The sequence below is a fragment of the Aphis gossypii genome, chromosome X (assembly GCF_020184175.1).
Source record: "Aphis gossypii isolate Hap1 chromosome X, ASM2018417v2, whole genome shotgun sequence".
NCBI classification, from domain to species: domain Eukaryota; kingdom Metazoa; phylum Arthropoda; class Insecta; order Hemiptera; family Aphididae; genus Aphis; species Aphis gossypii.
In genome coordinates, this window is record NC_065533.1 from 61,410,377 (window position 1) to 61,433,405 (window position 23,029).

Genomic DNA, 23,029 nt, shown 5'->3' on the forward strand with positions numbered 1-23,029 from the left:
TTTAGTATTTACTATTTAGTTCAGTGGAATAAAATAATAAATACTAAATAGACCGAGATAAATTTGCGACTAGTCGCTTGCGCATGCGCAATAAAAGTCACATAACTCGCGCCTCATCGCTAATGTTGGCATCATCGACATTATGTGTAATCTATATGCCATGGCTCTATGCCTCTATCCATTGTATATGATCTAAGCCTAGTGATGGGCACTATCGAATAATTTGTACTATCGAATGATGATCGATAGTCCATGTGAACTATCGAATTTCATTCGATAGTTTTATTTAGGGACCGAATACTAAAAACTATCGAATAAACAACCGATAGTTTATTCATGTAGTGAATAGAAAAAACTATCGAATAAACAACCGATAGTTTATTCATGTAGTGAATAGAAAAAACTATCGAATAAACAACCGATAGTTTATTCATGTAGTGAATAGAAAAAACTATCGAATAAACAACCGATAGTTTATTAGTGAATAAATACTCGTAGTGATGGGCGGTACTGAATAATCAAAACTATCGAATAATTATTCGAATAATATTTTGCCTGACTGAATAAGGTATTTACTATTTAAATATTTTTGTAATTAAAAATATTTATTGGATTTCAAATGATAATGTATTAATTTCTTATAATGCTTAAATATTTTGTAATCTACGTATTATAACTAAAATAAGGTAAAAACATACGTTATAATAATATAATATATGATATGATATACTATTCACTGAATCGGTTTACCAATATATTATATAGCTCTTAGTTCAAAGTATTATTAAAAAATGAAAATATTAAATTAATTACTTCTAAGCCATGTTCAAAGTCTAACTTAAATACAAATTTGAAAAGTAAGTAGCTCCAATCATTTATGTTTAAGTAATTAAATAAGTTCAATATTTCAACCCAATATTGTTCTTTTTGAATAATTTAATATTATTCAATTCAGACCATAGGTCAGTAATAACACATTCGACTCTTTTCTAAGACACATAAAAATGAAAAAAGTTATTAAAATTCATAAATCATGAAGTATATAGGTACTTTTAATAATAAATAATAATTTGGGTAATTAATACAATTTGTTTATTGATTGGTAGTTGTAATTGCTGTTAATTTTAGACTTCTTGAACCCAATTGAATTTAAAGAAAGAAAGATTCAATACTTGGAAGACTTTCCAAACCAGTTGGATATTGTGTAACTGTAAAAAAAAAAAAGCAAGCATCAGGTACTTAAAAATATTTTAATAGTATATTATAACTTAGAACTTTTAAGTTATAATTAAATATTATTAAAAGTTACATATTTTTATTCAAAAAAACAAGAGTGTCTAAATTATCAGGCAACAGCCTGTTACGCCTAGCACTCATAATTTGACCTGCTTTTGAAAATATCCTTTCAGAAGGCACAGATGTTGCAGGAATCATAATATATTTATATTTATATTTGGGTAATTAATACAATTTGTTTATTGATTGGTAGTTGTAATTGCTGTTAATTTTAGACTTCTTGAACCCAATTGAATTTAAAGAAAGAAAGATTCAATACTTGGAAGACTTTCCAAACCAGTTGGATATTGTGTAACTGTAAAAAAAAAAAGCAAGCATCAGGTACTTAAAAATATTTTAATAGTATATTATAACTTAGAACTTTTAAGTTATAATTAAATATTATTAAAAGTTACATATTTTTATTCAAAAAAACAAGAGTGTCTAAATTATCAGGCAACAGCCTGTTACGCCTAGCACTCATAATTTGACCTGCTTTTGAAAATATCCTTTCAGAAGGCACAGATGTTGCAGGAATCATAATATATTTTAAGGCTATTTCGCTTAAAGGGTGAAGTAATGATTTGTGATCTCTCCAATATTCCACGATGTTGCAGTTCAGATGTTGATATGGCATATTCATGTATTGCTTCATCAAAGCAATAGCACTACTGCTGCTTGTACTAGTCGATTGAACGCTACTAACTCTATCCATCAAAAAATTCCACAAATTATCAGAGTTTTCTTCATCATGTCCAGTAGGCATTTCAGATTCTATAAAATAAAATATTAATTATGATTTATGAAGAGGGTATATTTCATAAATATTATATCGTGAGTTTATTTTATAACATAAGATTTAATATATTTAGTATTTACCAGTTTCAGCAGCATTGTGCATTAAACTGGTAATTTCTGAAATGATGCTTTTTTCAGCATCAGTAGCATTACTTTCAACTCCAAATGCTACTTTTTTGCATCTTGGATCCAATAAGGTTGCCCGGGAAAAATATGGTACCAGTGTTTGCTTCTCAATTGATTCAAATCTTCTGGATATGTTAGACAATAAATTTTGTTTAACAAATTGTCCAAGGCATGTTTTGGGATTTTTTCCATTTAATGAAGTTTGCAATCCTATAAATGATTGTAATTTAAATTATTATTTATTATTTGTAACATTAATTAGTATAATAATAGAGTTATTAGTTGTTATATAAAAATAATTCTAAATATATTTAAAAAATTACCTCGTATTAATGGTATAACTTTAGATATTGTTGGATATTGCTCTGCTGATAGTTCTGTAGTTAGACTATCAAAAGGTTTTAAAAGAGGTACAATGTCTTCAATATAGTTCCATTCCTCAGAATTTAGATTATTAGGAGCATCATTTAGTGAAATCATTACTATGGTAAGAGGCTCTTTTAATTTCACTAGTCTCTCCATCATAAATAGGGAACTATTCCACCTTGTACGCATATCCTGCTTTAGTTTTAAAATTTGTCCATGACCTAGTTGTTTTTGCTTTTCAATTAAAAACCTGTTACCGACCTCACTACGTTTAAAATAACCAACAATACCCCGACATTTTTTTAAAATGTTTTTCAGTTGTTCTGCATATGTATTGTCTCCTGCTTCGGCGTCATCTGTTAGATACAGAGCATGTTGAACAACTAAATTTAGTTTGTGGGCTATACATGGCATATGCTGAATGCCCATAAGTCTAACTGCAGCCTTAATATTAGCACCACCATCAGTCACAATTGCAATCACTTTCGGGTAGATATCCCAGATATTAAGTTCATTAGTCATAACTTCAGCTAAATATGTACCAGTATGATTTGATTCCAATTTTTTTGTACATAAAACAATGGTTTTAAGCCGAGTTTGGTCTGTTGGAAAAAAATGAGCAGTTATCGTTATGAAAGAATCAGTATTCATCGAAGTCCAGACATCTGTAGTAATAGCCACATAATTGGTTTTATTTAATAATGACTGAACTCGATTTTTTACATTTTCATATATTTCAGGAATAATGGTTCTGCTCAGTGATCTCCTACTTGGTATTTGGTACCTAAAAAATTTGTTGTTCTTTTAATTGAGTGTTGTGTTTATTATACATTATATAATTGTTGATGTATATTTTTGGTTATAAAATAATAAAAAGTTGTATGCATTAATCTTATATTAATTGTTCAGTGAGTTTTGAAAAATAATATTGCATTATATTAATATTAAAATGATTTTAATATATAAAATAATTATTGAAAAAAGAAAATTCATTTAATTCATTTTCTAAAACCATAAAATCATTTTAACAAAAAAACTTCTATCTGACCTTGAATCCAATAGCTTTATCATATTTTGGAAACCAGAATTCTCCACAATTGACAATGGTTGCAAATCCTCAGCAATCATTTTTACAATTGCCTCATGAAAATGTTTAATTTGCAATGCTGATGGTGCTTCAAATCTAGAACAACACTTATTAAGTAATAAATAGTTCAGATGTAAAAATGTAATTATAACATATTATTATAAATAAAAATTATCTAGTTATAAGTATGGAAAGTAGAAAATACGATTGCTTATGTTTTATAAGTAATAACTAGATCAGTAGTTCTCAACCTTATCTTAACTGTATATTTAAAAATTATTCTATTACTAAAAAAAAAAAAAAAAGTGGACAAGTGAGTACCGCTCTGCTGTACATTAGGTGCCGTATGGATCATTATTATATATTATAGGAGTGTTAAATTTGAATCCAATGATAGTTATCATTGTATACGAAAAACGATTCTGAACGAAGATGATTTGTCAGCCTAGGATATAATTTCTAGTGGTTGGTAAAAAAGGTGGTTTAAAAAAACCAGCTTATATTAAAAAATATTTTGAAATTTAAATCACGTAAAGAAAACGCGAATCTTAATAACTGGTAAAATTTTCAAGTATCTACGACTTATACTTTTTGAATAATAACAAATATCAAAAATCGTTTGAGGCTAAACTGTTATTTAACGCGGTTTTTGTAAAAATTTAAATTTCAAACACTCATAAAAATTTTTTGTCTGAATCCGGTAGAGTTTTTTTTACAGATATTTGAAGAAAAATGTATGGAGAACCTTGTACCAAATTTTCAAAACTTAGTTATAAAAGAAAAAAATTTTATGATTTTTCAACTTCAAAATTACTTGCAAATTTTCGCGTTTTCGACTAAAAACGCTTATAAAAAAAAATTGTGACTAACGATTTTTAATTTTTTTTAGCTACATTAAAAACAACTCATAAGGAACCTTGTATTAAATTTTCAAAACTTTTTGGTCATCCAAAAATTTTTTATCGACACTTTAAAAAAAATTTCTCAAAAAAATTGAAAATTTCAGTGGTCTATAAATAACTCAAAAAAAGTCAAAATTTTTGAAAATTTAACTATATACGGATACTACTGACATTAACATTTGGTGAAAATTTCAAGTATTTTCAGTGATTAGTTTTTGAATTACAACCATAAAAAAAAATCGATTTGGTCGAAAACTGGTTTTGCGTAAAAATTGCCGTTTTTCCGTCATTTTTTTTTTGTTTTTCTCGATTTTTTTGAAAACTGTTGGAAAATGTTAACTTTTTACCTCTATAATGCACCAAGGATATTCACTTTTACATCGGAAACCACCCCCATTGTTTGAAATTGGAGCATTATTTCGACTAGTTATGCTGTACACAGACACAAAAAAAAAAAAAAACACACACCATTGTAAAATCAATACATTCATCACTTCGTTCAGAATCTAAAAACGTTTAAAACGTTGATATTAATATGAATATAATAATATGATTATTTTTATAAAATATGATTATTTTTATAAAATGATATCAAATTTAGGTAAAACTTATAGAGAGATGATATAAAATTATTTAATTGAAATAGTTAATGAAAATATATAATTTTTAGAGCTATACATTTTTTGAGGACATAATATTTAACTGCATATAATATGATGATTTTTAAGTGCACAAATCCTTGCTCTAGTAATAACTATTATTCAAACCAGTTGAATTAATATTTTTTCTGATAACTAAAATATCAGTTATTTGATTTGGCCATTAGGTGCTAATAATTTTTTCAAAATATTTAAAATATGATATTTTTTGTTGTAATATACTTTTACCCTATTTGTATACTTAACCTAAAGTTGTATTTAACTAAACAACATAACTCATGTTTCTGAAACCTTCCAGAGGTTGATGTATCCAAACCAGTTGGAAAAGTCCACGCTGTAAACTAAAAAATAAACTCATTTAAGATTTATACTAATTAATTTAGTAAGACTATCGAATAATTCGATAGTTATTATTCAATAATGCCCATCACTATAAAATTAATACATTCATCACCTCGTTTAGAATCTAAAAGAAAAGTAAAACTGTTTTCAATACATAATTTTCATAACTTATAAATAAATATACCTAATAATTTAAAAAATATTAAAATATATGATACTTATATCCTTTTAATTAAAAGTTTCCTTCCAGAGGCATAACTTAAAATTTTTCCAAACCAGTTGGATAATGATTAAATCTGAAAATTAAAATTAAGTATTTTTCAATGTACCAATTAAATGTGCACAATATTAAAAATTAAGATGTGTTGCTCTATCCAAATAATTATAAATAAGCAAACAATATTAAATATATTACCTGTTGGACAAAACCATTTGTCTTTGTCTTGGCACTATAGGCCCACTGGTTACTAGCTCTGCCCTAGGAATCGCAGCACTTGTATTATCTTGTTGTCTTTGATTTACTTCCGATGTTCCTATTCAGTATATTATTTGTTTGTTAAAAATTTTTAATACAAAAAATATCATCTATTTTATTATCTGATCAAATTCAATAAACTTTTACTTACCTGGTGTATTTACTTCATCTTCACGATCTTCATTTACAAGCATTCTATCCCGGTTTAATATTATGAAATGCTTCCTCTTTAAATGATCCAACAAATTTGAAGTGCTGTTAGCTCTTTTGTAGGAGGTTTTGCACAATGTGCAAACCGCTACATTTGGATTATTAACGTCTTTATTAAAGTATTTCCAAACGATGGAAGCATTTTTTTTAGGATACGGCATTTCTAATAAGTAATAATTACTAATCGTACAATTATAACAGTGGTTTTGTTATTAAACACTAAGTAGTAAGTAAAGCATTAATTTGACATTTGACAAACAATGAAACAACACTAGAGTCTATAATGCTCAATAGTTAATACTTAATAGTCAATACTCAATAGTCATTTGACAATTATTATGGATAATTAATATCAAAATAATAACAAATAATTAATATTTAATACCAGATAACGATAAGTGTGATAATTGATAAGGCTATTGTAGGTTGGAATGGAACAATCGATAGTTTATATTCGAATGAAAACGTCGATAGTTTTATTCGAATGAAAACGTCGATAGTTTTATTCGAATGAAAACGTCGATAGTTTTTTATTCGAATGAAAACGTCGATAGTTTTATTCGAATGAAAACTATTCGATAGTAATGTTAAACAATCGAATGACTAGATAGTTACAAACAATCGAATATGTCGATTGTTTCATTCGATAGTGCCCAACACTACCAGTAGCTATTATTTTAATACTTTAAGTGTATCCCAAAATAATTGAAAATATTATGTGAAACAATAACATATTAACATAATATTAAATTACTAAATAATATTTTAGTAATCTATGGCTTAAAATGTCGCCACCACTAAAAATATATCACAAATCGATAGTCGTCTAGTCCTACAAGTGTCACTAACCAGTTAGTACGTCTTCAGTCTTATACTCTAGTAGTCTAGTACACACATAATTATAACACCGTCTTTAAATATTTATAGTAGGTATTTAAAATTTCCAAGAGTTCATTAAATCACATATCTATGTTATACATTATCACCTGCAGTATTAATATTATAACAACTTGAAATTTCTATAACACCTTGTTGTTATTAGTTATATATTATTTCTCTTTCAACTAAAAATCATTAGGAAAAGACAATTTATGTGTAGTATTTCGTTTTAAATTATATTAGGCATTATGTTCAAAATAATTATCATACTTAGTAAGTAGGTGTGATAAACAATAAATAACGTTCTATTTATCACTTTCCGCCCCCCCCTCATATACATGTAATCGCAGGAAGCATAACAAACACAGGTCCACTTGATATATACTATGTATATAGTAAATATATTAAAATATTATATATTTAACTACTTAAAATAATTGGAAATATTTTTATAGTAAATGGTTAAATTTCATCTCTTAGTTTAAAATATTATCATATACTATTCCATACCTAATATTATAAGCTATTATTATAATAGATGATTCATTATATTTTCATTTATTGAAATAATATTAAGTATAGTATTAATAGTAGGTATTATATTACACAATATGCTCAAAATTGCTCTACTTTATAAATTAAAATAAATATACCTACAATAATATATCATTGTTTGAACAGCCTAGCTAGTTGTTTTAACTGGATTAATCTTATTTTAACGCGGTAAGTAGATATTATGAAATATTTTAGCAATTCAAAATGCTATTATTACTTAAATACATATCGCCATACACCATACACCTTGTAGTGAATAAATAATATGAATAATTTTACCGTGAAATTTATTTCATATGTTTTCAATAGGTAGCAATATTAGACTATCATTTCTAATGTATCATATAATTAATCCACATAGATAGTTCACTAAATATATCAGTTAATCGTTTCTCAAGCTCGTTATTATTCCATAGGTACATAATTGTTTTTTTTATATTCGTTCTAGCTCATAAAGTGTAGGAAATTATCAATAGAGTTGTATGATATTTATTCCAAGGTGTATTTTAAATAAAATACATATATCATGGATCATATATTAAACAAGCATAATAAAATCATAATATAATATATTAATTAATAAATATTATTAATTAATATCAATGACAAAGAATACAATATACAATGAAGAAATTATTAAGAAAAGATTTATTAAGGTTAATAGAAATTATAGGTGTATACATTTAAATAAAGGTTATATTAAGTTAAATACTAGCGAATTAATTAACAATCATTAATTTATTTAAGACAATTATTTATTATAAACATATATGTATAGCAATTAATTAAAGGATATATTTCTAACATTTTTTTGTATTCAAATCGATAATTAGGGTGGTTGAAAGAGCATTTATTACATATATTCCCAAACCATTTATTAGGAAATAAGAGTGCATCAGCTAGCACGTTAGCCGATCGAATATCTAACACTCTTCGAGTATCATGAATAAAATAATAATACGTTAATCTCGAAGAGGAAGGGTCTAGTATTAAATTTATTTCCTTATTAATTTTATCACGATAGATATTTAACCGTGACATATCAGGAGCGGTATGAGCATGCGTGCGCATTTTCGTATAGACATTTCTATCCCCTGACCTACCATACATACTCCTGATATAATTTAAAGCAAAATTATTATAATCATATAGTTCCCTCTGCTTTGATATTAAATAGTTTACCATCACACGTTTATATATCTCTAGATCGAATACTATGGATGAGTTAATTTTCTGACTTGTTAACGATAAATCCGCGATTTTCTTTCGGTTTGAAACGTTCAGAGTGAAACCATCCACCAATTGTTCTAAGGATATGAATAGTTATAAACAATTTATTACGTGAATAGAATTATCTATAAACATGAAATAAAATAAAAGTAATACATACCAATTTCTTTCAGGCTGTGAAGGCTTGATAGACTGGTATGACTGTCAGGGCCTTGCATGGAGGTCCTCAGTGAAAATTGTGCATTACCATGTAATTTGATATGCCTTAACATCTCTCTCCGCATGATAAACAATTTTTTGCAAACACTACACTTAAACATTTTTTTTTTTATTATTATTATTATTTAAATAGCGAGGTAATGTAATCACGAATAGTGAACTTTTATGAAAACGTATGATAACCTATGCGCTTGCTGGTTTAGACTAAACATAGCTATTTTAGAGCCATTTCAAGCATTTTTATAGTCTTTAATAACTCATTCTACTATAATATTACTGTACAATATGAGGGTATTATGCTAAATCCATTAAGGATCATTACTCGAGGGTATTTCATTCGAGAAATGTGAAAATTTAGTATTTGATAATATATCACTATTAATTAAAGTGATTAGGTATATTAGATTTGTTCACCCTACATCCTTCACCCTATCGGTATTTAATGCTATATAGGTATAGTATCTTAATACTTTAACAAGAAATTTACTTCACATTTACTATATTGTCAATAACAATATAATAGAACTTTACCAACGAAAATAGTATAGCAAAGCTGATCCCAAACTGTGCTCTAGAATGGTTTACCTAGGGTTCCGTTCATCACATCACAAACATTTTTTAAAAATTATTCGTTATTAAAAATTAATATATATTTCATGAAGACTTGAATGTCTTAATCCCCCGATATGTATAGTACTATAGTACGTAAAATACAGATACGAATATTGTATACAATTATCTAATTTTATAATTTTAGACGATATAGTATATTGTGTGGCAAGGGCGGGAAGTGAGCCATTTCAGTCGCGGGCGTTGTGTGCGGCACGAGCCGTAGGCAAGTGCCGCATTTCGCCCAAGATTGAAATGGCCTTCCCGCGCGAGCCACACATACTATTTTTTGTCACGCCCCTGCGTTTATGAAAAAGGTTATGCAGGGATCTATGCAACAATTATAGACTATTACTAACGCATCGTTCGACGCACTTATATAGGAACAGTGCAAATTAAATATGTTTAAATGTTTATGCGTCATGCAAGGAGGTTACTATACATTTAAGATGTAACCAAAAGTTTATGTTTTGTAAGAACCGTGGTAGGTGTACATTTTAGTTTCTGGTTGTGCAGGGGATACCTACGCGCCCGGCGGCCGGCACTTTTGGGGATTTCCTCTTTTCCGCCCGGCACTTTTGGGGATTTCCTCTTTTCCGCCCGGCACTTTGGGGATTTCCACTTTACCGCCCGCTGGACGGAAAAAGGACGCTTTCGAACGCTTCAACCGTGGTCGAAAACCAAACTTTCGGTGCAGGCGTGACAAAAAATATTTCTTGAGACGCCACGAGAAACTTCTACTTAAAAAAGGCTCCGAGGCTGAGAAAGATTAGTAACCGCTGGTATAGCATATTCCGAAGCATTCTTATATACAGTACCTATACAAAAGCATAAATGTATAGGTATAACATGCGAGTCTGCTAATGGTGTTACTGAAATTTCCATAACATAACTTGTATAATAATATGAAGATAATTTCTATTCGACAACATATCACAATTATATGATATTGATGATTTCTAAAAATATCATGAAAACTAGTCATTTAGTGTAAATTAAGGTATATGTGTAATGGTCTAATACTATCATACCTTATTGACTATTGTAAACGAGCGTTATGTAGAGTAAACACGGGTGCGCACACACACAGACGCGCTCGCGCGTGTATAATAATAATAGGTATGTGTAATAATTTCTGTTCGATAATGGATCCGTTAAAATTTCATTAACATAACACCCATCATCAACAGTATTCTAACGAGGGAAAGTCGGACACCTTTAATTATTTAACCCTTAATTAATTATACAAATACAGTTGTGGCAAAGTATGAAATCTAATTCCCATGCATAATATTGCTGATCGAATAGATGTGCATATTATGTAAATTTTTAATAAAATTGTTAACTAAAATATAACATTATTAAAAAAATATGTACCTACTATTATTTAGCTATAAATGAAATTAATGAATTACATATGAATTGTGTAATGAAAAATATACATGTCTATTATTATTATTTAATTTATCAACATAATAGAAACGCGTTTAATTTCAAAATTATAAAGCACTATATTTTCATTTTTTACTTTTTTGTCCACTACTCCTTCAGTATATAATAATAGTATCGAATATTATCGTGAATTTTTGTGAACTGTGAACCTAGCTTAAATCGGTGGATGATGATTAAATATTTATGTTGTCTATACTTTATCTATTCAACCATGATTCATAAAATCATGCATTATAATATAGTAAATATTAATATTTTTAATTATAAATATTAGTATAAAAAAAATAATAATTAATAGATTATACTATAATTATTCAACAAAAATATCTTTATTTTACAACATTGCAAACAATCAATTTTAATCTTTTATATTTTAAATACTATTTAATCTTACTTTTTAATAACTATAATCAAAATAATAAATACTTAAACATCTAAGATTTTTACAGTAATCGTAACCTAACCTTGTACCTAAATATCAAAATCGATAAAAAATATAAATATTGAAAATTTAAATAAAAGGTATAATACTTAAATACAAACATATACAGTAAATTATTTTAAGAAATACTAAAAAAAACTAATAAATATTATGGAGAAAACTAGATACATATAATACATAGCACGTATAAAATTGAATAAAAAGAAAAACAACATAATCGTTAATAATTTAACAACTTATTTACAAGACTTAAGAATAATAAAATGTTTAAAAATTTGATGATTATAAATTTGTTATTTTTATTCATCTTTTAAGAGGACACAATACCTGCATGTGTTGTCTCCGTCTCACAATTGCGTACTTTGTATATTGTATAACATGGCAAATTTATGCTCAGTGGCTCACGTTTAGTTCCATTAGTTTAAAAAAAATAATGAATAGACCTATTATAAAACTTATAACTATTAGTAAAAATGTATCTAAAACATCCAAAAATGAAGTAGCAGTATAATATTGATGAGAACAATAATTACACCAAACAATTGCACAGACAGTATACTACACAATCAACTGTTGGGCGTTGGCGATTTAAAATAATTATGGTTTTCAAAAATAGAATCGGCTTCCCAATCTTCACTGTCTATGCAATTACTTAACTATTATTTTAGTGCTTCAATATTCTTAACTCTTTTACTTATATATCTAAAGATTAAAGAATCAAGACAAATTAGAATAATATTAATGATAATAATCATCAATACGTCTTATACGATCATACATATTATTACATATTATTATTTAGTGGTTTTATAACTGAATAAATCGATAACATTTTATACTTTAAGCTATTAAAAAGTTATACTCAAACACCAACTTAATGTTACCTTAACTTACTGACTCATTTAATTATGTTTTATATATTATTAATTTTAATAAACTCGTGGTAGCTAATTTATATACAATTGATCTTAAAATTAATAGCATATTATTATATTATTAAAAAAAAACTTATCATCAATCATAAAAAAAAATGTGTATTTAATAATGCTTGCAATTTATTATTAGGTCGGTTCAAAAAATATAGTTAATATATATATTATATAGTTCAATGGTGTACGATCACACATTATTACTTACATAGAGTTAACCAAGTCCGACCAGATTTTTAAATATTGTATTTGAAAATTTTTAGAATATAATACCTTTATTTACTTCACGGAGCCAGATCGCGTTGCGTTTATCGCGTATAAAAAGGTAAGGCTGGCGCAATCGTGTTATACCCGCCCGGAGCCCACAATCCTTCAAAGGCCTTATCGCATTTACGACTACCGGGAATTTATGACCAGGATGCGTGTGTCCGAATCCGAAACTGTGTGATGTGGTGGACGGTGGTGGTCCATACCTTTACGTTTTTAACCGTCTTTGCATGGCATCAATTATGTTCTTACCCTCAGTCATACATTATAAAATATATTATTAGGATTCGGATTTGTAAACAATATAAAATCAATAAAAAATGTGAAAAGACCAAAAAGCTTTTAATTTATGTAAAAAAACAATAACAAAATTTAATAAATTCCAATATAGCTGTATACGGGGTTTTTTCACTTGCTATTTTGACATAACAAATTTTATATTATAAAATTAATCCATCGGTTGAAAAAATATTTTCATTGAGTTCTTTATAGTATAGTTTATAATTTAGAATTGTTACTTTTTTTTTTTTTAACTTTCGGCATATTGAAAAACGGAATAAAATGAACGTGGAAAAATTACATATAATTGCGATAATAATTGCAGTCGACGAATGCGAGCTGCCGGCCATGCTGTGCGTTCGTAAAACGAAGACAGCACACGTGAGTCAGTGGCGTAACTTGGAGTCAATTCTGGGAGGGGCAAGCAATAGTAAAATTAAAAATGCGTTAGTAAATTAATAAGCAAAAAAATACTTAAAACTCATTTTTTATTATTTTACATTATAAAACTGATAAAACGATATAAAACTCAACAAAATATTAAAAATTATACTTATATAATATTCAAATTTATTTTAACAAAAGTCGACGACCACGAATGGATGCACCTTCATCAAATTCGTTAATTACTTGATCGATGTCAACTTGTCTATCTCTCGCAATATAAAGCGTACCAATACTACTTAGTCTTGTTTGACCCATTGTAAGTCGTAGGTATGTTTTCAGTTTTTTTAATAAAGAAAAACTTCTTTCATTTGATGCTGTATTGGTAGGAATCGACAAAAATATAATTAAACATTTATTATAATTTTCAAATCCACTTTTTAAATTATTTTTTTAAAAAAAATCTACTCTATTTTCCAATGAATCTTTTTCAACACTATTTTTAAACATTCTATTTAAAATGCTCAACTCTCCTTTTAATTCTGCTTCAATTAAACTGTATGTCACACATACTTTTTTAATAACCTCATTTGATGAGTTCTCTTCACATATTACCTCATATAGTGCTTGTAAGATATCAAGATCATTTTCAGAAAAACGAATTGATATATCATTAGTTAATAAATCTAAAAGAGGTAAGTAAAAATTAATCTTAAAGAAATGTTGAACATCTGTATAAACTGGTTGTTTGTTACCTCCACCATGCTTATTTGGAACTTTGGACATTCGTGGAATTTTTGGAGGATCTAATTTGTTTTCATCACAAACATTTTTTGTTAGGATCCATAAATCATTAAATTTTGAATCACATCTATAACTTTTTATAGACTCAATTGTATGGTTAGCCATATTTTTAACAGTAGCATAATTACTTTTAGGTGACTGCAAGTATAAATTTAATGCATTAGTCATGCCTAACATTTCTCGTAAAACATGAAGACAAAAAATAAACTCAAAGTTTTTAATAGACCGTAAAAGTGATGCTGCATCAGAACCAGAATGTGTATCTGTACTCTCTATTTCAGAAAGAGTTTGAAATATAGTCTTAAGATTTTCAAGAACAGATCTAATAGCTTCAATCCTACAGTTCCAACGAGTATCACTCAATGATTTTAATGTTTTTTTGTTTACCTTTATTAAATCTTCTTGTATTTTTACATATTCTGTGTTAGATTCTTCTTGTACTTTTTTAAACACAGCATATCTTTTTGAAGATGCCTTTATAAAATTGTGAAGAGTTGACAAAGTTCCAAAAGTATTTCTGACCATTGATACAGACTTAGCTAAATCAACCAAACATAAGTTGAGAATATGTGCATAACAATGCACATATAGTGCCAGTGGGTTATCCTTTTTTATTCTGCTTTGTACACCACTGTAGGATCCTCTCATTGCAGCAGCCCCATCATAGCACTGATCTCTCATATAATTTATATCTAATCCATGAGAATTTAAGATGTCTTTAATGAGATTTGTCAAAGTTAACCCATCAGTAGTATCCGTTTTATAAAATCCTAAAAATACTTCATGTGGGTAAAAATTTTGATCAACGTATCGAATATAAATAGAAACTTGCTCATGATAACTCAAATCTTGTGTTTCATCCACCAAAATGCTATAACAACTGTTAGTTTGAATATCGTTTACAATGGTTTTATTAATGTTATTTGCCATATATTTTAAAAATAAATTTTGATACTCAGGACTTGTATATGTAAATGACATCTCTTTTTCTATAAAATATTTTTGAATAACTTCATTATCATTTGATCTCAATTTTAATAATTCAAGAAAATTTCCACAATTTGTTGACGTTTCAGTTTCATTATGCCCTCTGAACGCTATACCTTGTCTTGCACAAAATAAGAGAGTTTCTAATAGACATTTAATATATTTCCGGTTTTGAGTTACAGTAGTTTTATGTGCTGAATTCATTTCTGAAATAACAGTACCTTTTTTTTTAGAAACCTTATGACTTGATAATTTGCACGTAGATTCTTTGTGCGCAATAGATTGTTGATGCTGAGTAAATTTCATTATTCCTTTTTTCCAATTTTTAAAACCATCAACAGTGAAAGACTTTTCAACATTACAAGAAGGAAATACTCTGCAGTTAAAACAAAAGGCCGTTTGTAAAAGCTCACTGAATTCAATCCATGGGAATTGACTATACCATTCGGTTTTAAACGATCTACCATTTACTCGAATTAATTTAGCATTTATTGGTTGGTAAGGTCCATGATTTTCAATAAACAATGTATATGCCGACGTTTTACTTTGCTGGATCACGCACTGATACATTTGTGCCTACACAATCACCACCTATACAAAATGTCATATTAAAGGCATTATATTTCTTATAATACTAAAATTTAAAATTTAAAAAAAATAAAATTGAGGAATTTCTTGTTTTGTTCTAATAAAATAACACCTTAAGTTATTGAGGTTTGTAATGTATAATATAATTTAAAGGTATTTTTTTTTAAGTATTAGTTAATCTACTTAATCTATTTATGTAATTCTTTTTTTTTTTTAACTTTAAACTTAAATCTTAAGAAATAACAAACATGAAATACCCAGCATTACAAAATAATGCTGAAGTATATGCTGGTCAGATTTAATATAACATTATCATTTTATCATTTTTCTATGACAATATAGAAATTGAATTATCAGTTATAACTTTTAAAGGGGGGCAAAACGATACTATTGCCCCCTCAATAAAATATCTGGAGGGGCAGTTGCCCCCTCTTGCCCCCCCAGATTACGCCTATGCACGTGACAATTTACGGTACTATAGATTACATGAGTATTGATTTAATCATTTAGTTGACACAAGCTATATTATAATGTCTTAGGGCCTAAGACTTAGGCTACTATTACTATATTAAATTTATATTAGCTAGTAAATAGTATCAATTCTATCTTCAAACGTTTAGGAAAAAATATTGAGGAATTATGGAAATAATTTTAGATTCTGAACGAAGTGATGAATGTATTGATTTACAATGATGTGTGTGTGTGTTTTTTATTGTGTTCATGTACAACACAACTTATCGAAGTAATGCTTCAATTTAAAACTTCAGGAGTAGTTTCCGATGGCACAGTGAATATCATTGGTGAATTATAGAGGTTAAAGGTAAAAATTTTCCAGTACTTTTTCAAAATATCGAGAAAAGCAAAAAAAAAAAGTCGGCAAGAGGGTACTGCTCTGCTGTACATTAAGTGGTAGGGTGGACCTCGGACTAGGGTAGATTAAATTTGAATGTAATGATAGGTATCATTGTATACGAAAAACGATTCTGAATGGAGATGATTTGTCAGTCTAGAATATATTATAATTAAATATTGTCATTTATTCTATTTTGAAACAAATATTCCGATTTCATAAAAATTTAAAACTCAAACGCTCAAAACATTTTTCCTATAATGACGCTTAAAATTTCCTCTATAGCTTTTTGAAGCAAAACTTATGGAAAACTTAGTGTTAAATTTTTTAACGTTAGATATAAATACAAACAATTTTATGAATTTTGAACTACAAAATAATTTGCAAATATTCATGATTTTGACGAATTTTTGTCAAAATTTGAACTTCAAATGCTAATAAAAAAAATTGTGCCTATGTATTCTTATAATTTTTTAATCACTATAAGAATAACATATGAGGAACTTTGTATAAAATTTACAAGTATTTTAATAGGGCCAAAAAAATTTTATCGACACTTCAAAAAAAATTTTCAGAAAAATTGAAAATTTCAGTTGTCTATAAATAGCTCAAAAAAACTCAAAATATTTTGAAAATTAAATAATGTAAAGAAAATACCAATCTAAATAACTGGTAAAATTTTCAAGTATCTACGACTTATACTTTTTGAATAATAACAAATATCAAAAATCGTTTGAGGCTAAACCGTTATTTAACGCGGTTTTGTAAAAATTTAAATTTCAAACACTCATAAAAATTTTTTGTCTGAATCCGGTAGAGTTTTTTTTACAGATATTTGAAGACAAATTTACGGAGAACCTTGTACCAAATTTTCAAAACTTAGTTATAAAATAAAAAATTTTATGATTTTTCAACTTCAAAAATTACTTGTAAATTTTCGCGTTTTCTACAGATTTCGTAAAAATTTGAACTATAAACGCTTATAAAAAAAAAATTGTGACTTACGATTTTTAATTTTTTTTAGTTATAATAAAAACATCTCATAAGGAACCTTTTATTAAATTTTCAAAACTTTTTGGTCATCCAAAATTTTTTATCGACACTTTAAAAAAAATTTCTCAAAAAAATCGAAAATTTCAGTGGTCTATAAATAACTCAAAAAAAGTCAAATTTTTTTGAAAATTTAACTATATATAGATACCACTGACATTAACATTTGGTGAAAAATTCAAGTATTTTCATTGATTAGTTTTTGAATTACAACCATAAAAAAAAATCGATTTGGTCGAAAACTGGTTTTGCGTAAAAATTGTGGTTTTTCCCGATTTTTTTGAAAACTGTTGGAAAATTTAACTTTTACCTCTATAATGCACCAAAGATATTCACTTTCACATAAACCACCCCATAGTTTGAAATTGGAGCATTATTTCGACTAGTTATGCTGTACACAGACACACAAAAAAAAAAAAGCATACATCATTGTAAAATCAATACATTCATCACTTCGTTTAGAATCTAAAAAAACATACATCATTGTAAAATCAATACATTCTTCACTCCGTTCAGAATCTAAAAAATGACGGAAAAACGGGCATTTTTTACGCAAAATCAGTTTTCAATAAAATCAATTTTTTGTATAGTTATAACTCTAAAACAAATCAATGTAAATACTTGAAATTTTCATCAAATGTTTATATAAGTATTATTTTTATCTAAATACAGTTGAATTTTCAAAATAGTTTTACTTTTTTTGAATTATTTATAGATAACTAAAATTTTCAATTTTTCTAAGTATTTTTATTTTTTTTGAAATATCGATAAAAAAATTTTGGGTGCCTAAAATAATTTAAAAATGTAATACAACACAAGGTTTTTATTAGTCATTCTTATAACTGTAGTTAAAAAAAAAAAATTAAAAATCGTAAGTCACAAATAAGCTTTTAAAGTTTAAATGTTTACAAAATACGTCAAAATTGGGAAAATTTACATGTAATTTTGTAGTTGAAATTTCATAACAATTTTTGTATTTATATCTAAGGTTAAAAAATTCAACACTACGTTTTCCTTCAAACAGCTATAGACTATAGAAAAAACTTGATCGTCACTAATATAAGGAAAAATGTCCACGGCGACTGGCACGTCCCCAGATAATGACGGTGTTCTATTGACTAGACGACAGTGTTATTATTAATAGACTGTAGTAAATACACGGGTTGAAACTTGAAAGTAATCCTATAAAACAAATGGCTAGAAACTATTTTATTCTTCACAAAACAAGAGAACAAGGATACATTAAATAATATAATAATATAAATACAAATACAAATAGCCAATATGTATATTGTATATACTAAATATTAATAAGCTGTTGCGTCCCGCCCGGTCGATATATTATAATGACATATATATACATCAACGTGCGGAATGAATACGTCGTGTTCTTCAGTGTACCTGTATTAAAATAGTAACTTGCACAAATAAAATAATAATACCTATAAGCTTATTTAACAAATTAAATAAGTTTTTATACGAACAAGAAAGGATGAAACACTTTGCGCACCAATGCACCATCAATATTTGACATGAAACGTTTACGGATTCATTATTAAAGATTTTTAGTTTACTTTGATGTAAATATAACCTTATATATAGGTAAAAAGTACACAAAAAGTCATTAACATATTTTGCATAATTGTTTCAAATGCGTGAGATTTATATTATCAAAATGAATATTGTAGTAGAAAGTAGTGTACATAAACATAGTTATTATTAAAAATAATGTTTTTTAATTTTTAAAAAGCTCATATAAACATTTTAAGTATTAGATAATATTATAATGTTTATTAACAATAAAATTCTGATTCTAATACGTGAGATAAAAATTGAATGAGTTAATAACGATTCAAAATTGCTATAAGTATTTTTACTAACATTTGTGATACATACGAGTAAATTAGTAGTGTTGTTAATTTAAAAACAGTCCATTAGTTCAGTCCCTAATTGTGTTTTTCAGTTATTCCGTTCCTTATCGTTTTAGATCAAATCCTACGTGAAATAATTAGTCCACATTTGACAGATATCCACCGTTCCGGCTGTAGTTGGCCCAGCAGTAATTGCTGGATCAATCTGTAAGTGGTGTTGCTATTTCTGGGGACTTTCCAAGTAAAGCTTGATATTGCTACGTGCTCTGATATTGTATAATAAATACAACACATGTAGGTATTTAAAATGTTAAGCCTAAAAAATACAATAATAATAAGAAAGAAATTAAACATAGGTACCTAGAGAGTTCGGATAAGACCCGGTACCATCTAAGTCCTCGTAAGTTCATATTATAAGACTAATACTATTATAGGCCTATAATCAACAGAATAATATCATAAACTATCAAATCAATAAAAATACACTTTCATATATTCTTACCATTTATTTATTTACATCACAACAACTATTCACCGTAGCTCATACGTTGTTCATAATTTTGACTGGCAAAGTGGCGAACGTTTGTGAGATAACGTGTTGACATATTATATTGTAGGTGATTTGATACAGCTTGAAAAACTTAATAATATAATTGTTAATTTTTTTAGTTTTAATGTCAGCGTGTTTTGTTGAAAATAATATATTTTTTTTACTACGATATCTTAGTCCGTGTCTTAGATCATATTATACAATAGATGGAGCCGCAGCTCCATATTTTGATGCACAAGTTAGCGACAAATCGCAAGTTATGTAGCCTATACTGCACATGCGTATTCGACTAATCACACATTTTTTCCAATGATGATAAATATTATGAACATAAAATATCATAGATATAATCTGATTAATCTGTGATAATATTACGTACCTAACTATTAATTTGTTTTTAAGACTTGTGTTAATCTATTTTGTGCTTGATGAATTTGTATTAAACATGAGAGTTCATGGTAAAAAGTCAATACTCCATTCCAAAAATGTAAAGGAATATTTTATAACAACATAATATGCTCACATATATTATGTACCCGGGCCGGGAGCGTACTAATAGTATTAAGTACGCGCGCCCGGTCACCTACTGCACGCACACACCGACCGACCAGCGTGTATATGTGGTATATGTGTATATGTGTATAGCACTAAACAGGAAATGAACGGAGTCGCCAAGCAAGACCATTGAGTGCTAGTGTGTGATGTTGTGTGTAGGTGTGTATTCTTAAATGCTAAAACGGATAGGTAAATCTAAATAAATGGTAACTCAATAGTTATGGTAAGGTATTTGGATACATAATATAATAATAAATAATGATGAATTACTGTCCTTTTGGCCCAACAAATAAAAATGTATAATTTAAGCTGCCGGTTCGGCACAACCGATAATAATAATAATTAATATTATGACACCAATAATAAAATAATACAAATATAAATAATAATAATATAAGGGAAAAAACTCACAGTTTTGTCGGTGCTCGGCTGGTCAGCTACTACTTAAATTAGCCTATGTGTTTCAAAACAGCTCTGCTAAGATCTACAATACGTTCAAACAAATTATATACTTCAGTTTCAATGAACAAAATCAAAAATTATTAACTATTTATTAGGTAGGTGTATAATCCAAGCATTTTTGAAACATAATAATTGCTTAACTATTTCACAAATTATAAATACATAAAATTATAAAACTCGGTATTGAATTAAGTGTACTTGGTAAAAATCAAAATTATATCAGGTGTTTTAAATTGACTTAAATTTTAAAATAAAGTTTAAGTTAAAAAAAACTTAATAAAAACTATTGTTAAAATTATCATATTGTATTCTAATACATTTTAAATGTATTTTACTAACTTGTTTAAATGTATGTAATGCTACAGCATGACGACATTCATCGAAAATAAGAAGATTAGCATCGTTGATATCCATGTAACCAATCTGCAGATTGTTCAAAAAAAGATGAGCAGTAATACCCAAAATCTAAAAAAGAGGGAAACAGTAAAATTTTTTGGATCTACTTAAGAAATAGCGTGGTCAAGTGAGTACAGCTATGGCGCTGTGCATTATAGGTGTTGTGTGGATTAATTACTTGCTAATATAGGTACATGATTTCGACGATTTTTTTCAACATTAAAACTTCAAAAATTAATAAAAAAAATTGAGTCTATGTATTTTTATAATATTTGAATCACTATAAGATTAACTCTGAAATGGGCTACGAGATATCAAGTCCAAGTTAGTATGCCCATGCCTCGTGTCGAGGGAGATGCATATGCTACTATGACCATGAAACGTGTCGGGATAGTAAGCGCACCAATTTTTATATTGCAATAAGAATGCAATTATGAGTGTGAGCACCTAGTCTTCGAAAACGCAACTTTATATAATAATGATTATCTCATGAAAAACAGGGTTTTGCAGGCCCCAATTATCTCACGAAAAATAGGGATTTGCAGGCCCTTAGTTCTTTGCAAGGACCCAATCACATACAGGCCCCAAGCTTTTTGCAAGGCTCCAATTATCTTACGAAATACAGGATTTTGAAAGGGCCAATCGCATGCAGGCCCAGAGCTTTTTGCAGAGTCCCAATTATCTCAAGAAATATCAAAAAGTGCCAAATCGCATACAGGCCCCAAGTATTTACAAGGCCCCAATCGAATATAGGCCATAATATTCTCACAAAATAAAGGGATTTGCAGGCCCAAAGTATTTTCAAGGCCACAATTATCTCACTAAGTGCCCCAAATATTTTCAGAGCCCAATTATCTCACGAAATACAAGGGATTTGCAGGCCACAAGCTTTTTTTGCATGACCACAATCACAAACAGGCCAAAGCTTTTTGCAAGGGCCCAATCATAAAAACCAACCCCCAATTATCTCGCGAAATACGGGGATTTGCAGGCCCCAAGCTTTTTTTACAGGTCCCCAATCGCATATAGGCCCTAGCATTTATTGCAGCGCCCCAATTATCTCACAAAATGCCGCAATTATTTTCACGACCCCAATTACCTCACGAAACACAGGGTTTTGCAGGACCCAATAACATATAGGCCCCAAGCTTTTTGCAAGGCCCCAATCACATACAGGTTCAAAGCTTATTGCAAGGCACCAAATATCTCACAAAATACATGGTCCCAATCACATACAGCCCCCAAGTATTTTTAGGGCCCCAATTATCTCACAAAATGCCGCAATTATTTTCAGCACCCATATCATCTCACGAATTACGGGGATTTACAGGCCCCAAGCTTATTGCAAGGCAACAATCGCATATAGGCCCCAAGCTTTTAGCAAGGCCCATTTATCTCACGAAATACTAGGGATTTGCAGGCCCCAAGCTT

At 28.2% G+C, this 23,029-nt stretch overlaps 4 protein-coding genes across 5 annotated transcripts in view; all 4 read right to left on the minus strand.

Moving 5' to 3' along the window:
* Positions 1-20,163, minus strand: part of LOC114124190 (PR domain zinc finger protein 1-like) — a 65,591-nt gene extending 45,428 nt beyond the window's left edge. For both annotated transcript variants that reach the window (XM_050206348.1, XM_050206346.1), the window contains exon 1: positions 20,138-20,163. The gene's annotated coding sequence lies outside the window, so the exon portion shown is untranslated. The remainder of the gene's footprint in view (positions 1-20,137) is intronic.
* On the minus strand, positions 1,032-4,249 carry LOC126551956 (E3 SUMO-protein ligase ZBED1-like). The gene is made up of 4 exons (XM_050206353.1): positions 3,614-4,249; positions 2,523-3,349; positions 2,155-2,409; positions 1,032-2,049 (listed from the first exon to the last, which is right to left on the minus strand). Exons 1-4 carry the CDS (start codon positions 3,691-3,693, stop codon positions 1,688-1,690), a joined length of 1,524 nt encoding a protein of 507 aa, XP_050062310.1. The 5' UTR covers positions 3,694-4,249; the 3' UTR covers positions 1,032-1,687.
* LOC114125206 (uncharacterized) lies at positions 4,503-6,895 on the minus strand. Its single transcript, XM_027988750.2, has 3 exons — positions 6,182-6,895; positions 5,971-6,088; positions 4,503-5,851 (listed from the first exon to the last, which is right to left on the minus strand). The coding sequence occupies exons 1-3, from the start codon at positions 6,399-6,401 to the stop codon at positions 5,815-5,817; spliced, it is 375 nt and encodes a 124-aa protein (XP_027844551.2). The 5' UTR covers positions 6,402-6,895; the 3' UTR covers positions 4,503-5,814.
* LOC126552610 (uncharacterized) lies at positions 13,939-15,846 on the minus strand. The gene is made up of 3 exons (XM_050207320.1): positions 15,245-15,846; positions 14,418-14,626; positions 13,939-14,291 (listed from the first exon to the last, which is right to left on the minus strand). Exons 1-3 carry the CDS (start codon positions 15,844-15,846, stop codon positions 13,939-13,941), a joined length of 1,164 nt encoding a protein of 387 aa, XP_050063277.1.
* Positions 20,164-23,029: the final 2,866 nt, after the last annotated feature.

Coding starts and splice junctions, on each gene's coding strand:
- LOC126551956 (XM_050206353.1), bottom strand. CDS start 3,693: ATGATTGCTGAGGATTTGCAACCATTGTCAATTGTGGAGAATTCTGGT. Junction 2,410..2,522: donor AGTTATACCATTAATACGAG/GTAATTTTTTAA, acceptor AATCATTTATAG/GATTGCAAACTTCATTAAAT. Junction 2,050..2,154: donor GCACAATGCTGCTGAAACTG/GTAAATACTAAA, acceptor TTTATTTTATAG/AATCTGAAATGCCTACTGGA.
- LOC114125206 (XM_027988750.2), bottom strand. CDS start 6,401: ATGCCGTATCCTAAAAAAAATGCTTCCATCGTTTGGAAATACTTTAAT. Junction 6,089..6,181: donor AGATGAAGTAAATACACCAG/GTAAGTAAAAGT, acceptor TATACTGAATAG/GAACATCGGAAGTAAATCAA. Junction 5,852..5,970: donor CAAATGGTTTTGTCCAACAG/GTAATATATTTA, acceptor TTTAATTTTCAG/ATTTAATCATTATCCAACTG.
- LOC126552610 (XM_050207320.1), bottom strand. CDS start 15,846: ATGTATCAGTGCGTGATCCAGCAAAGTAAAACGTCGGCATATACATTG. Junction 14,627..15,244: donor TTTACATATACAAGTCCTGA/GTATCAAAATTT, acceptor TTGGAACTGTAG/GATTGAAGCTATTAGATCTG. Junction 14,292..14,417: donor ATACTTGCAGTCACCTAAAA/GTAATTATGCTA, acceptor AAAACAAATTAG/ATCCTCCAAAAATTCCACGA.